Source organism: Sceloporus undulatus, chromosome 2, assembly GCF_019175285.1.
Source record: "Sceloporus undulatus isolate JIND9_A2432 ecotype Alabama chromosome 2, SceUnd_v1.1, whole genome shotgun sequence".
NCBI classification, from domain to species: domain Eukaryota; kingdom Metazoa; phylum Chordata; class Lepidosauria; order Squamata; family Phrynosomatidae; genus Sceloporus; species Sceloporus undulatus.
In genome coordinates, this window is record NC_056523.1 from 227524343 (window position 1) to 227538976 (window position 14634).

The 14634-nt window shown below is 40.9% G+C and overlaps 1 protein-coding gene across 1 annotated transcript in view; it reads right to left on the minus strand.

The window, feature by feature from the left end:
* Nucleotides 1–13127, minus strand: part of CTC1 (CST telomere replication complex component 1) — a 31730-nt gene extending 18603 nt beyond the window's left edge. Inside the window, exons 1-9 of the mRNA XM_042448367.1 lie at nt 12789–13127; nt 10051–10297; nt 9314–9513; nt 4956–5100; nt 4323–4625; nt 4045–4173; nt 3414–3637; nt 401–551; nt 119–322 (exon numbers count right to left, since the gene is read on the minus strand). Of these exons, the coding sequence (XP_042304301.1) occupies nt 119–322; nt 401–551; nt 3414–3637; nt 4045–4173; nt 4323–4625; nt 4956–5100; nt 9314–9513; nt 10051–10297; nt 12789–12937 (1752 nt within the window). The 5' untranslated portion in view covers nt 12938–13127. The remainder of the gene's footprint in view (nt 1–118; nt 323–400; nt 552–3413; nt 3638–4044; nt 4174–4322; nt 4626–4955; nt 5101–9313; nt 9514–10050; nt 10298–12788) is intronic.
* Nucleotides 13128–14634: the final 1507 nt, after the last annotated feature.

The following is a 14634-nucleotide window of genomic DNA, read 5'->3' on the forward strand; positions in this document are numbered from 1 at the left end:
ATAAGAAAAAGACTCTTCCACATTTTCTGTAAATTCACAGTCTTCACATACACCTTGTTCTAAAGGTGAGAAGATCATTTTGCCATGTGCCGTTTTGGAAGATTAATTTAACACTTACCATGTGTGGCTGAAAGTTCTCAGCAGATAAACTGCAACAGGACCAGGCCAATCTGTGATTAACTTCCTGGGCACTCCGGTTGTGGATCTCTGAGGATGAACTTAGTTGTGGCGAAGGACTGGAGCTTTCCCAGCACTGCTTCTCAACCATAGGATACAGCAGGGAGAAAGAGGGAATCTGACACGGTGGCTCCAGAATCTGACACTAGGAAAGGGTATAATGAATTTAATCACTCTCCCATTAGGAGATGTGTGAGTTCAGCGTTATGGGAAAGGGCACTACCTGTTCTATGGGACAGTGGTGCGATTCTGCCAGGATCTCCAGATGTGTGTTTCTTTCTTGTTTCCTGGGCATCACCAAAGACTCCAGGATTGGAACAATAAACTTCTCTGCTGCATCTAGGGCTTGATGGTGAGGAATGAAATAACAGAATCTAGAAAGAATTATGAAAGCATCAGTACTTTCAGTGTTACAATAGGGGCCTGCCATCCATGGATGTTTAAATCTGACAAGCCAATGGGTAACAAAGCCCCACTGTATTATTTCTTTAAAAATGATATGACAAGTAGACTTTTATGTAAGAGTATGATTCAAATTCTGGCTTGGCTATGTAAACCCACTGGGTGATCTTGGGCAAGTCACACTCTCTTAGCCTCAGGGAAAAGCGATGGCAAACCCCCTCTGAGAAACTTGCCAAGAAAACCATATGGTAAATTTGCTTTAGGATCACCATAAGTTGGAAACGACTTGAAGGCATACAATGACAACAAATGTACAGCAGTGCTATCCAAAGTAGTGGTCCACAGACTGGTGTGTGATAAATCAGCTGTCAGTGTGTGGCAAGTTCCTAGCAAAGAATGTTTCATCCAACGGGCACAAATATGGCACTGTTCTCTGTAGATGGGAGAAACCAGTTTCCCCGTATCAGCTAGCCTGAGAAGTACTGGTATGAAGTAAATGTTAATTCCTGGTTGTCATGTCCTTTTCTCAGTACATTTTATGGAAATGTGTTTTACAATGGGGTGCTAATGTTCTCAGTCTGACTAAGAAAGAAATGACCTAGAGCCACAAAACTTACATGCTATTCCACATATCCATCTCAAAGTTTGACATACTTGGCACATTTCTCAAGTTTCTTTAACTCTTCCAAAAAAATTCTGATGTCTGGTCACTGAAATACTGCTCCGCTGCTGCTATTACCTCTGAATCCTTCAAACATTTACTTACTTTCAAACTCCTTTTAAGGTTCAGAAACAGGAAAGTCAGATGGAGAAGGACCTGGTGAATAGGGTCTATGTATTCAAACCCCAAATTCTTCACAACATCCATCATCTGAGCAGGTCCATTGGCCTGCAAAAAGAGAACACCTTTCCACACCTTCCTTTGCCACTTTTCCTTCAATACCTCCTTTAATTGGCACAAGTTAGAGAAGTATTTTGCTTGAACAGTTTGATCCTTCTGAAGAGAGTAAGTCTTCACGATATCTTCCTTCCCCCCCCCCCCATGTGACCGTGGCTTTTCCTGCTGACTTCTTGAGTCTTGAATATCTTTGGCTGTGGAGAATCCAAGTGCCACCATCGCAAGGACTGTTGTTTGGTCTCTGGACTGAAAACATGTAACCATGTTTCATCAACAGTTCCAGGTCGTTCCAATAAATATCATTACATCGCTCAAAATGCTGCCAAATCAACTTGGAGGTATCCACTCAATTTTGTTTCTGGTCAGCATTCAAACACTTCAGCACCCACTTGGGTTCTACAGTACAGTACATGAAATTCCTAATCTTATGTCTATGGCACACTACTTTGAGTAGCACTGCTGTATTTAACACCGGAAGAAAGGCAGCATACGAATAAAATTACTGAATACATAAATAATAAATGTTATTCAGCAGCTAGGATAGAATTTTAACTTGCTATAATACATGTATAGAAATGTCTTCATATTACAAGCAGCTAATAAAGATCCTGAAATAAAGGTTGTGATCCTTTAATTTAAATGAAGTTGATTAATTCATTAAAATAATGTTTGTTTCAATGTGTGAAAATCCTCAATTAAACCAGGCACCTGATTTTTTAAAATATATATATATATATTAGCATAAAGATTTATGCAAAGGACAAGTAAATCTTAAATGAGGTATTCCTCCCTTCCCTCTCATAAAACCATACCTATTATGCTACCAGAGTATTATCAAAAATGAACATATGTTTTTGTAGATATTCACCTTCCCTGGATTAATCAATCAAAATTTCTTTAAGTTACAACCTTACAAGGGAATACCATATATACTCAACTATAAGTCGAAAAATTTATGCCCCAAAATGAACTCCAAAAGCATGGTTAGACTCTTGTATGTAAGGGTCAACGAGTTAATGCTAATAAATTTCTTGAAAGAAGAAGTGCCCACCTTTCTCTGTAGCCTTATAATGGCTCCCTGTTTGAAGCCCTGGTGCCCGCTCTCCTCTCTCCCTCTGTGTGTCTGTCTGTTTCCCTCTCAGCCTTCCCACGCAGCCAGAGCTAACAAGCTACTGCTGAGGAAAGGAACACACAGAAAGTATGCCCTGGCTTGTACCCTGTTTTGCCTGGAAGTCCTGGGGGTGAAAAGCAGAGAGAGGGAAAGGTCTGTCCTTTATTTTTGCAAGCCCTGAACCTTGGAGTCCTGGGGGTGAAAGGCAGAGAGAGAGAAAGGTCTGTCCTCCTTTTTGCAAGCTATGAGCCTTGGGAGTCCTGGGGCTGACAAGGAGAGAGACAGTGGGGTCTGTCTTCCTTTTCGCAAGCCATGAGCCTTGGAGATGCTTCTGGTAAGGGGAAGAGTGTGTGTGTGTGTGTGTGTGTGTGCGCGCGCACGCATGCGCCGAAATTTCTTTCCCCTTTTCCATGCCGAGACTGATGCTTGGAAGAGCTCCAGAGAGGGAGATATAGGGAGGGAAGTGGTGCTTTGTTTCCCCCACTTTAGATCTTTGTAACATCCTCCAGTGTTTGCCCCTTGACTTAACCATGGGTCATCTCAAAACCATGATTTTGGATCCAAAAACTGTCGTCGGCTTATGCATGAGGTCGACTTATACATGAGTATATACAATACATATTTTTCTCAGATCTGTGGATTTAGAAGCTCTGCAGTTTGAAAACATCCACAGATGTTTCCTGGAAGTTTAAACAACTGGAAAAAGAGGATAAAGAACACACGAAAAACACTCCCCAAATAAATCCAAAGCCTGGAGCTAGAGAGAGAGAGAGGGGGGGGGGGTGCGTGCGTGCGTGACCAATTTAAAAAACAAAACAAACTCACCTCTGCTTAAATGTTTCTAGCAAGTTGACTAGCCACAGATAGAATGGCAGGCTTAAATTATAATACAAGAGCAGCCGGACATACAAATTCCCACGATATGTAATGGGCTGATGTAGAACACTGTATGCTGAAAAACTCTTTAGCACAACCGTGCTGCGCAGACAAGCTCCAAGAACAGAGGGAGAAGTAGCCACAGCCTTCTGCACAAGGTGGACATCTTGGAGCTGATACACAAAACACATGTATTGGCATAAAGGAAATGGAGAATTTTAGAAATTTGCCTACAGTTTCCATACAGAAATCACATACTTCACCCTATATCGCACCAGTTACCTTGATGATCTTTGGTGGTTTCAAAGTTCCAGGCAACAAACAATTCCAAATTGTTCTCCCCTATCTGAAGACAAGCCTTTCTTTGCACAGGCTAGGTGTAATAGAATCATAGAGTTGGAAGAGACCACAAGGCCATCCAGTCCAACCTCCTGCCTTGCAGGAACTCACAATACTCTTCGTGTGCTCCATTTGAGGACAATAATGACTATGCCAGGCCCTATCATCTCCTGAAACAAGCAAGTCTGCTTTCACTTAACATTTATTCAAAGATTCAGAATTCCAGATCTCATCACATTACCTCGATGCGAGCTCCTGGTCGGAGCCCACGACCAAAATTCTGCAACTGCTGATAAGCAAGGCAGAGAGTGAACTTATTATCCAGTTCAAAAAGGCCAGCCTGAGCATTCAGCACATGGGTAATAATGCCCTGAAAAGGGAAAACAATAAGGTAGTATTATATTTGCGCAAAATGTGCACTACTTTGGAGACATCCAAGAATTCTCCTGCAAATTTTGGGAGTTTCACAGAGCAGGAACTATGCTCACAATCAGGTTCTGAGAAAAAACAAGAACTTACTGTATAGGACATCATCTTGGACTTCCTATGTGGAACTAGCATCTTCTCTTCCTCTTTCACCTCCAATATTCTGTTAGGCTGCACATTGCTCATGCACAGAACAGACACAACAGGACTTCCCTCTGTAGAACTATCCAGAAATTGCTCCTTCACTTGTTCAGTACAGTAAGGCAGAAGTTGTGAGGAAGAGCTGGTAACTAATATTTTCATTTCAGAAGCTTTGAGGCAAGAGATCTTCAAATCGGTTAGTACATACTTATGCCCCAGTTGTAGTGCATGTTGCCAAACTAAGTGGTGAGCCTCCTAGAACAGAAAAATCAGATGGGCTGTCAGAATTCAGTACACTCAGGACAAATATTCTTTCTCAGGAACTGAATCCCACAGCCCAAGATACTCCACAACTTCACTGCTAGTAAACAGTATTTCAACCCATGTACCAAAAATGGCTGTCTATCACCCTTAAGATCATGGCATTAACTAACAGCTATATACATTGATTTGGTATCATAGATGGTGTGTGTATATTGAAAACATTTGTATTTAAGAAAGATGGTATAACACTCATTTAGAAAATATGCTTCATTGAGCTATCAAATCGATCGAACTGGGAAACTACTTTCCCAGGCAACTTACTTGTACAAGTACTGGGACGTAAGCAGCTGAACTAAAGCACTTCAGGAAGAGGAAAAAGAAGGTCTTGTGGTGGATGTGAAGAATATTGCTTAGTCTGAGCAGTTCACCGGCCAGATTCAACTTTTCCAACCTCTTACATTGAGCCCTAAAGAAAAGAGAATCCTTATGGATCAAAAGAAAAGTCCAACTAGTGTATGGACAGACTGCATACCTATAACAAGGTTCTTTGAGTGGTCATAGAATCAGAGTTGGAAGAGAACTCTAGGGCCATCCAATCTAATCTCATGCTGTGTAGAAATACAAACCAAACCAAACCAAACCCAAAGCACTCCTGAAAGATGGCCATCCAACCTCTGTCTGAAAACCTCTAAAGACAGAGATGACACCACAAGGTGAAGCAGCATATTTCACTGTCGAACAGTTCTTGACAGGAAGTTCTTCCTAATGTTGAGGTGGAATCTCTTTTCCTGTAGTTTGAATACATCACTGCGTCTCCTAGTCTCTGGAGCAGCAAAAAACAAGTTTGCTCCTTCTTTCATATGACATCCTTTCAAATATGTAAACATAGCTACCATTTCACCTCTTATCCTTTTCTTCCCCTGGCTAAACATACCCAGCTCCTTAGGTTTCTCCTCATAAGACATGATTTCCAGACCCTTCATCATTTTGATCACCCTCCTCTGGACACACTCTAGCTTGTCAATATCCCTCTTGAATTGTGGTGCCCAGAACTGGACACAGTATTCCAGGTGGGGCCTGACCAAAGCAGAATACAGTGGCAATATTACTTCCCTTGATCTAGACTAGACACTATACTTTTATTGATGCAGTCTAGAATCGCATTGGCCTTTTTAGCTACTACATCACACTTTTGAGTCATGTTCAGTTTCTGGTCTACTCAGGCTCGTTGATCCCTTTCATTTGGTCATTTAGATTCTTTTTTGTGTGTCCCTAAGTTTTACCCTTGACCTATCCAAAGGTCATATGAGAATCCATAATTTTGCCCTTAAAACTTGCCCTCGACTTATACATGAGGTCGACTTATAGTCGAGTATATACGGACCCTTGTTATACGCTGGGGTTTGATTCCAAGATCCCCCATGTATAACAAAATCCGTGTATGCTCAAGTTCCATTAAATTGTGTCCCTTATAAAAAAATGGAAAATCAAGGTTTGATATTTGAAATTTATACTTTTTGTGAACATTTCCAAACCATGTATGCTTGAATCCATGTATAAAAAATCCGTGTATAAGAAGGGCCGACTGTGCTGCTGTCAAACCAGGTATAATCCAATCCTATATCTGTGCATTTCATTTTTTTTCTGCCTAAGTGTAGTAACTACCACTTCCCCTCTGTTAAAATTCTGTTAATTTTGGCCCAGCTTTTTAATTTATTGAGGTCATTTTTAAAAATAAATTTTATTGTTAAAAAATTGACAAAAACAATCATTATACTCAAACATATACATATACACATTACATATATTACACTTCCACACACTGTCACATTTTCCCTTTTGTACATATCGAATCAGAAGAGTGAAAAAATATTATATATAGAGCCACATTCTTAATTTCCCTTGTAGAGTCCTATGTCTTACCTATCCTTCTTAGTTAACCTACCTATCTAATACCATCTACATAAACCTTTCCAAATTCCTTCATTAACACTTACTACCTTCACCTTCCTCTCTTTCTTTATCTTTTATCGATCTTCTACATCTCTGATTTCCCACCTTGACCATTTATTTGGTCCATTCTTATCTTATACAACCCTACACATATTTTCTTCTACCTTCTCGAACCCTCTACACTTACTATATCCCTTTTTACTCTTTCTGTTCTTCCTTCCAAATTCCTAGTCTACTCTTCTGATATAAATCTTCCTTATTCATACTCACTTCATTATCTTCTCATTCTTCACTTCTTCTTTCAAACTCATTCTTACAAACTTCCTTCCTACAATATTTGTACGATTTATTTATTTTTACTTTCTTATCTCTATATTAAATAGTGGATCCAATCTCCTTTTAATTTAATTTAAATTAGTAGTCACTATTTTACCCCAATTCCCTTCTAAAAATTTAATTACTTCACCCCATTCTTCTGTGAATTGTTCCTTGGTTTTGTTTCTTAACGCCTGCGTTAATTTATCCATTTCTATTCCATCATATAATTTCATCATTCAATCTTCTTTCGACGGAATATCTTTACATTTCCATTTTTGAGCAAAATACATCCGAGCGAGAGATATCATGTAAAATACAACTTTTTCTTGTTTGGCGCTAATTTCATCACCAAATATCCCTAATAAATAAAATTCTGGTTTTAAATGTAGTTTAATTTTTAAAATTTCACCAATAAGATAATTTATCATTAAACAATATTGTTTCGCCCATTTACAAGTCCACCAACAGTGGTAAAAAGTACCTACCGTATATACTCGACTATAAGTCGACCTCATGTATAAGTCGAGGGCAAGTTTTAAGGGCAAAATTATGGATTTTGATATGACCCTTGGATAAGTCAAGGGTAAAACTTAAGGACACACAAAAAAGAATCTAAATGACCAAGCAAAGGAAAACAATGCTAAAGAACCTACAAAATTATAGCAGGCATAACTATTTTGGCTTACAAGGCTGGATGGAAGAGAGAGTAGAGGGAGTTCAGTGCTTCCAGGATAGATTGCCCTCTTGCCTTTCTTAATAAGATGGCTCCATTCTTAATAAGAGTTTATAAGTATAGTATTTACACTGACCCATCGAGAAGTCGACCTAGGTTTTTGGGGTCAATTTTTTGACCAAAATTTCTAGACTTATACATGAGTATATACTGTATTTCTTTCTTGCTCTTCCAACACATGTTACTTCTCGGTTTATAAATCTTTGCAATCTTATCAGGTGAGAGATACCACAGGTATCTTCATTTTATAAAAATTTTCCCTCAAATTTTGGGAAACTGTGTACCTAAATCCAATCTTCCAAACTTTTTCCCATTGGGACATTAGGATAGGGTGACCAATATTTTTTGCCTATTTATTTAATCATCTGATGTTTAACAATTTCCTCTTCTGTGTTATATTTCAACAAAATCTGGTATAATTTACCAATTAGATTGTTCACTTCATTAGTTAAAATCTTCCCCAATTCAGATTCTTCTCCCTTCAATTCAAATCCATATGATTTCAAATCTATTTTAAATTTCTCATATTTGTCTGTGTGTGAACCAAGTACAATTCCAGCCTTCTTAATTTAGTTTCTCTCTTTGGGTGAATTGACTTTACCACCCAATTATCATTCTTTACATCTAAAATGTCTCTATAATTATACCATTTTCTGTCTTTAATCATTTCTTTTCTATAAAAGGCCTCATGAGGGGAGACCCACCAACCCATTTTTGGTAGTATTCTTCTCTTATATCTATTCCAGATTCTTATTAAAGGTTTTCTGATACGATAATTCGAAAAGCTTTTGTTTTGTTGGGTTTTATCATATGCCATACCGTCCCCTTCCAAATCTAATAATATATCATTTGCTAATGTAACCCAGTCCCTTATCCATAATAAACTGCATGCCTCAAAATATAGTTTTAGATTTGGGAGATTTAGACCATCCCTATCTCATGTATCTTGTAAAAATTTTAATTTGACTCTCGGTTTCCTTCTCCTCCAAATGAATTGGGCAATGTCCCTATGCCAATCTTTAAATGGTTTATCTGAGGTAATTATGGGAATCGTTTGGAATAAAAATATTCTTGGCAAGACATTCATTTTAATTACTGACACTCTCCCCATTAGCGATAGTTTTAATTTGTTCCAGTTGATCAAATCTTTTTAAAACTTTGACCATAATGTTTTATAATTATTTTCGAATAATTCTGTAGATCTTTTTGTAATTTGAACTCCCAACTACTTAGTTTTCTTCCCAACCTTTATACCCGATTTATCTTCTAATTCTTTCTCTTCGTTGCTTTATATATTTTTGGTCAAAATAATTGATTTATTTTTATTGATTTTACAACCTGTGATCGATCCAAATAATTCTAATATTTCCAGGGCCTTATCTATATTTTCCAGAGGGTCTTCCATCATTATAATCACATTGTCGGCGAAAGCCCTAATTTTATATTCGTGTTTTTTAATCCTAGCTCCTTTCAGATTGTCATTTGATTTTATCTCTTTTATAAGAAGTTCCATAACGGTTTAAAGCATGTCTGTACTAGACAGCAAAGAAATTGATATCAATGAATTTACAGACTTATACAAGCTTTTTGTTTAACAGCAGTTGAAATGCTGACATCAATACTAAAATCAAAGTGTATGTTTTAAATAATATTCATGATACTACTGAACTTTTACCTGGCACTGAGCAGTTGTGCAGCTGGTCCTGGGTAGAAGATAGGGACAATATTAACAGTCTTCTCTGGGCCAGGTATCACTGGAATTGGGTCCTCTAGTATTTCCACATATCCAGCAGTGCCCTTGTCCCCTTGGGGAATGAATATCCAACTGGGGAACAACAGCAAACGTCCTAGCCAGTCAAGCTTAAAATGCAGGAGCTAAACCAAATGACAGGGGGGAAAAAACTTCATCAGATGTACCCTGACTTCTGAAACTGGTATTTCTAACTCTGTCTAAAGACTGAAATCTGATTTTTCTACAGTGGACCCTTGGTATCCGCTGGGGTTTGGTTCCAGGACCCTTCATGGATACCAAAATCTAGGGGTACTCAAGTCCCATTAAATATAGTGGCACAGTAAGATGGTGTACCTTGTATTAGGGGCCCAGAGCTCTCTGACAGAGAAGGCTACATCTCTCACAAAGCTACAGTTCCCAGAACCCCCTAACATTGAGCCAGGGCAATTAAAGCAATCTCAAACTGGATTATTACTGCAGTGTATTTTGGACCTTGGTTTGAAGAACTGTGCTTCCTAGAGCACAATTCTCCATGTTTTAACCCTGAAAGTTGGAAAGTAGGGTGGAGAGTTCTAAGGGTCAAAAGCAGCAGAGCCCCAAAGATGGTTGCTATGTATGAATTCCATCAGCCCTCCCAAGCAGCCTCAGAGGGGGGAAAGTAAAATGTTCTCAGGGCCTACCTCACAGGGCATGATGCCAGTGTTGTCTCGCACATACAAACTGCCATCCACCCATCTGTCTTTCTCCCCAAGTCTTTCATTTGTTAAGTAGCCAAAGAGTATCAAATGAGTCCGTTGCAAAATTCTTTCGTTGGGCAAAATGCCTTCATTCTGGCGAACCCATTTATTAAACTCTTCAGAGCTCCAGGTCAGATGGCTACAACAAGCCACACGTTGTTGAGACTGAAGGTCAGAGACAGAGATAAGGCTGAGGGAGGGAGGAATGATTGAGTTAGTGAATATACTGCAAATAAACATTTCTCCTTTTAGAAATTAAGTACAATGAGCCCTTCACATTTGCTGGAGCTAGGGCTGCAGGATGCCCACGAAAGTGGAAAAAACACAAATTAAAAACCACTTTATTTACCTGAGAGAACACCTCTCTAGGAATCTCTAGGTCAGTGATGGCGAACCTATGGCACGCGTGCCAGAGGTGGCACTCAGAGCCCTCTCTGTGGGCACATGTGCCATTGCCCCAGCACAGTTTGCCAGAGTTTGTTACTAGAAAGCCAGAGGGACATGGCACTTTGCAATAAGCAAATCGGTTTTGGGTTACAGTTTGAGCACTTGGCCTCTAAAAGGTTCACTATCACTGTTCTAGGTCTTCCAGTGGAACTCTTATGGTCAACATCTGCCAGAGGTTGACCATAGAATCATGCTCTCTCTAGGAATCTCTAGGTCCTCTAGTACAAATTCTGGTGACGTTGACAATAAGAGTAATGCTGGAGGACATAGGCCTGTTACAGATTGCCAAAATAAAGCTGCTTGGGGTCTCTTTGGAGGTATGCTGTTTAAATGACGCATGCATCCTAAGAATCCGGAAGCTGCACCAAAGCTGCACTCCAGTGCTTAGGAATGGAGTGTGGCTTTGGCGCGACCTCTGGACTCTTAGGACCCATGCATCATTTAAATAGCATGCCTCCAAAGAGACCCGAAGCAGCTTTATTTTGGCAGTCTGTAACAGGCCTTAGTGTTTCCTAGAGAGAACATATTAATCAAATCTACGACTAATCAGTTCCGCAAAAATCAAAGCTGCAAATTTGGAGGGGTGACTGTAATGGCACTCCAGAAGGGCTGCTGTGTTTTTGGCCATGGGCCTCTTGGACCACATCAGTCCAATTGCCTCCTGGAAACCAAGGAAAGCGCTTGCAATTGCACAAGGACTAACATATGTTTTAAACTGTACTGTTCATTTAATATTGTGAGCCACTCTGGTCCCAGTTTTGGGAAAAGAGCAGGATACAAATAAATATAATAACAACACAAACATCCTTGCCTAAAAACATATCCGGCGGTAGCTGTGTTGGCCATATAATAAAGTACAGTATCACCCCCAAATCCACAAAACGGGGATTCTTTTATAGAGGCAACCCAAAAGCACAATAACGTATACATGTTGCCAGCTGTGAGCCTCCACTGACTTCCTCACTAGGAAAAGGTGTGAAAAACCGGCAGAGCTTTGAAAGCTTGCATCATGTATAATTCAAAAATATAGCCACCTTAGTCTGTAGAATCGGTATGTAGAGAGATCTTGTTGCACCTTTGAGAGTGACTGAAAGAAAGAAGTTGGCAGCATGAGCTTCCCTAGACTTCAGTCTGCTTCCTCAGATGCATTTGACATTCTCACACACAAATGACTTACATAGGTCTGTTCCTGGCTTTCATAGAATCGTAGAGTTGGAAGAGACCGCAAGGGCCATCCAGTCCAACCCCATTCTGCCATGCAGGAAATCTCAATCAAAGCATCTCCCATCCAGCCTCTGTTTGAAGACCTCTAAGGAAGGAGACTCCACTACACTTTCCACTCCATCAAATGCATCTGAGGAAGTAGACAGTGCCTTTCAGTTATTCTCAAAGGTGCTGAAAGACCTCTCTACTGAGTGGTCCCTCAACTGTGCCCTTGAAGAGCTTTTGGACTTCAGCTCCCAGAAGCAATCGTCTGGGCTTCTGGAAGCTGAAGTCCAAAAGCCCTTAAAGAGCACAGTTTGGGGCCCACCGAGTCCTACATCATGCATCATGCGCATCTGGGTGGGCCCAATAAAGGCCTCCCTAGTCTGTGGATTTGGGGTGATACAATCCTCCAGTGGGCTCCTTCTGGACCTCCCTTGGGCTGCTTCAGAGACTACAGCACTGTCCTGTTATATCTAGTGCTGCTCTTCCACTTGGACTGCTCTCTGGCTGCCTCCTTTGCAGTTTAAGGAGAGGCATTTAGAACTCTCAACCAGAGAGAGCTCGCCTCTGAGGCCTCCCTGAACTACAAACCCCAGAATGCAACAGGAGACAGACACAGCAGAGTAACAAGGCCCTCCTCCATTCATCCTGGGCCTTTGAGAAGAGGGAGGTTTTCCCCCCCTCTGACAGGGGGGTTTCTTTTTGCGCCTACATTTCCCAGGATCCTCCAGCCAGGGGAACTCTGGGAAGTGTAGTCCTGTAAAGGCTTCCTTTCAGTTGGGCCTGGGACGGCCTTCCTAGTCTATCTCAGGCTGCATCCACGCTGGAGGAATATCCCGGTTCGGCACCGCTTTAACTTGTTGCCTGGCTCTTTGCTGTGGAGTTCTGGGAGCTGGAGTTCGTCGCTCCGCTCTGGGCCCCACAACAAAGTCCAGCTCCCAGAATTCCATAGCAAAGAGCCAGAAAGAATGACAGCGGTGCCAAACCGGGCTATTTCTCCAGTGTGGATGCAGCCTTCCCTGCCTCACCTGTAACTATGGAGGAGAGGGCCTCCCGGGCCGAGGGTGCGCCTCAAGCACTGCCAGGCCGCCTCCGCCGAGGCCTCTTCGCTGGGGCCGAAGCCCCGCGCCCAATGGAGCTCCACGGCGGCCCAGAAGGGGTCCGGGGACTCGGCCATGGCGGAGGGCGGGAAGGGAAAGACGGCAAGGCAGCAGCAGCAGCAGGGCGCCCTTTTTCGAAGGAGGCTGCTGCTCTCTCTGCTCCGCCTCCACTGCCGCCTCTTCCTTCCTTCCGGCCCATAGGCCTTAAGGCAGCCTTCATTATTAGTACCACAACCCTGGCCTAACACTCTGAGCCTTGGACTACGGTCCAAAACACACTGCAGAAACAATCCAGTTTGAGACCGCTTTAACTGCCCTGGCTCTATGCTAGGAGTCCTGGGAACTGTAGTTTATCATGGCACCAGAACTCTCTTTGACAGAGAAGGCTAAAAGTCTCACAAACTACAGCTCCCAGGATTCCATAGCACTGAGCCAGAGCAATTCAAGTGGATTATTTCTGCATTTTGTTTTAGACCTTATTTAGGAACCCTTTCGGGTTGATCAAACAGCTATTCATAGCTCCTATTAATATTAAGCTTACATAGGATACATCTGCACTGCAGAAATAATAATCCAGTTTGAGACCGCTTGAACTGCCCTGGCTCAATGCTACTAGGGAACCCTGGGAACTATAGTTTATTGTGGCACCAGCTCTGACAGAGAAGGCTAAAAGTCTCACAAACTACAGCTCCCAGGATTCCATAGCACCCTGCCACGGCAGTTAAAGTGATGTTGACCTGGATTATTTCTGCAGTGTGTTTTGGATTTTAGGAACCGTTTCCTCTCAGGCAGATCAAATGACTATCCATAACTCCTATTAATATTAAACTTACATAGGCTGTATCTGCACTGCAGAAATAATCCAGTTTGAGACCCATTTAACTGCCCTGGCTCAGTGCTAAGGAATCCTGGGAACTGGTGAAATTGCCCTGCCAATTAAAAAGACTATTTACTTTCGAGAGGAAAATTGACATCTTTATTGATAATGGACGTGATAGATTATAGATATATAGAATTTAGTTATATAAAGATAGTTTACTTATTGTGGAGGACAACTATAATCTGCACAAATTGAGAACTGAACTACACAGCAAATTTAGACAACATCTGAAAGGTAGTTGTTTGCCTTCAAGTTGTTTCTTAGTTCTCCTGACAAGTTGTCTCGCAGGGTGTTTTTGACATGGCCATCCTCTGAGGCTGAGAGAGTGTGACTTGCCCAAGGTCACCCAGTGGGCTTCCATAGCCAAGCCAGGATTTGGACCTTGACCTTCAGAGTCATAGTCCAGCACTCAAACCACTACACCATGCTTGCCCTTATCTGAATGGTAGAAAGGCACAACATAAGTATAACGACATAGTTATAAACATTACAGTGAGCATTAAAAATCAGAATGGTGGAAAGCCCCAATTTTAATGTTCATTTTAACATTTATTGTTACATTTTCTGTTTATATATCAATGTGTGTGTTTATTTAATCCAATAAAAATATTTTAACAACTAGAAAGGCTAAATTCTCAATCATCATTATTGCAGTATTAACAACAAAATTATAAATTGAGCAAATAAAAAAAAGTGTTTTTTTTTAATTTTGTAGTTTTCAATTTTACCATTTTAGTTTATTGCCATGGAAGGAGGAAAAAGAGAGGGAGAGGGGGGGAAAATCTAGCAGCAGCTTTGCACATTTTAGCATCACAGTTTTAAAAACCAGTCTTTGTTGTGTAGTCACAAATCTCATACAAAATGTGATAAAAAAGCTAAGCAGTATAAAACAGA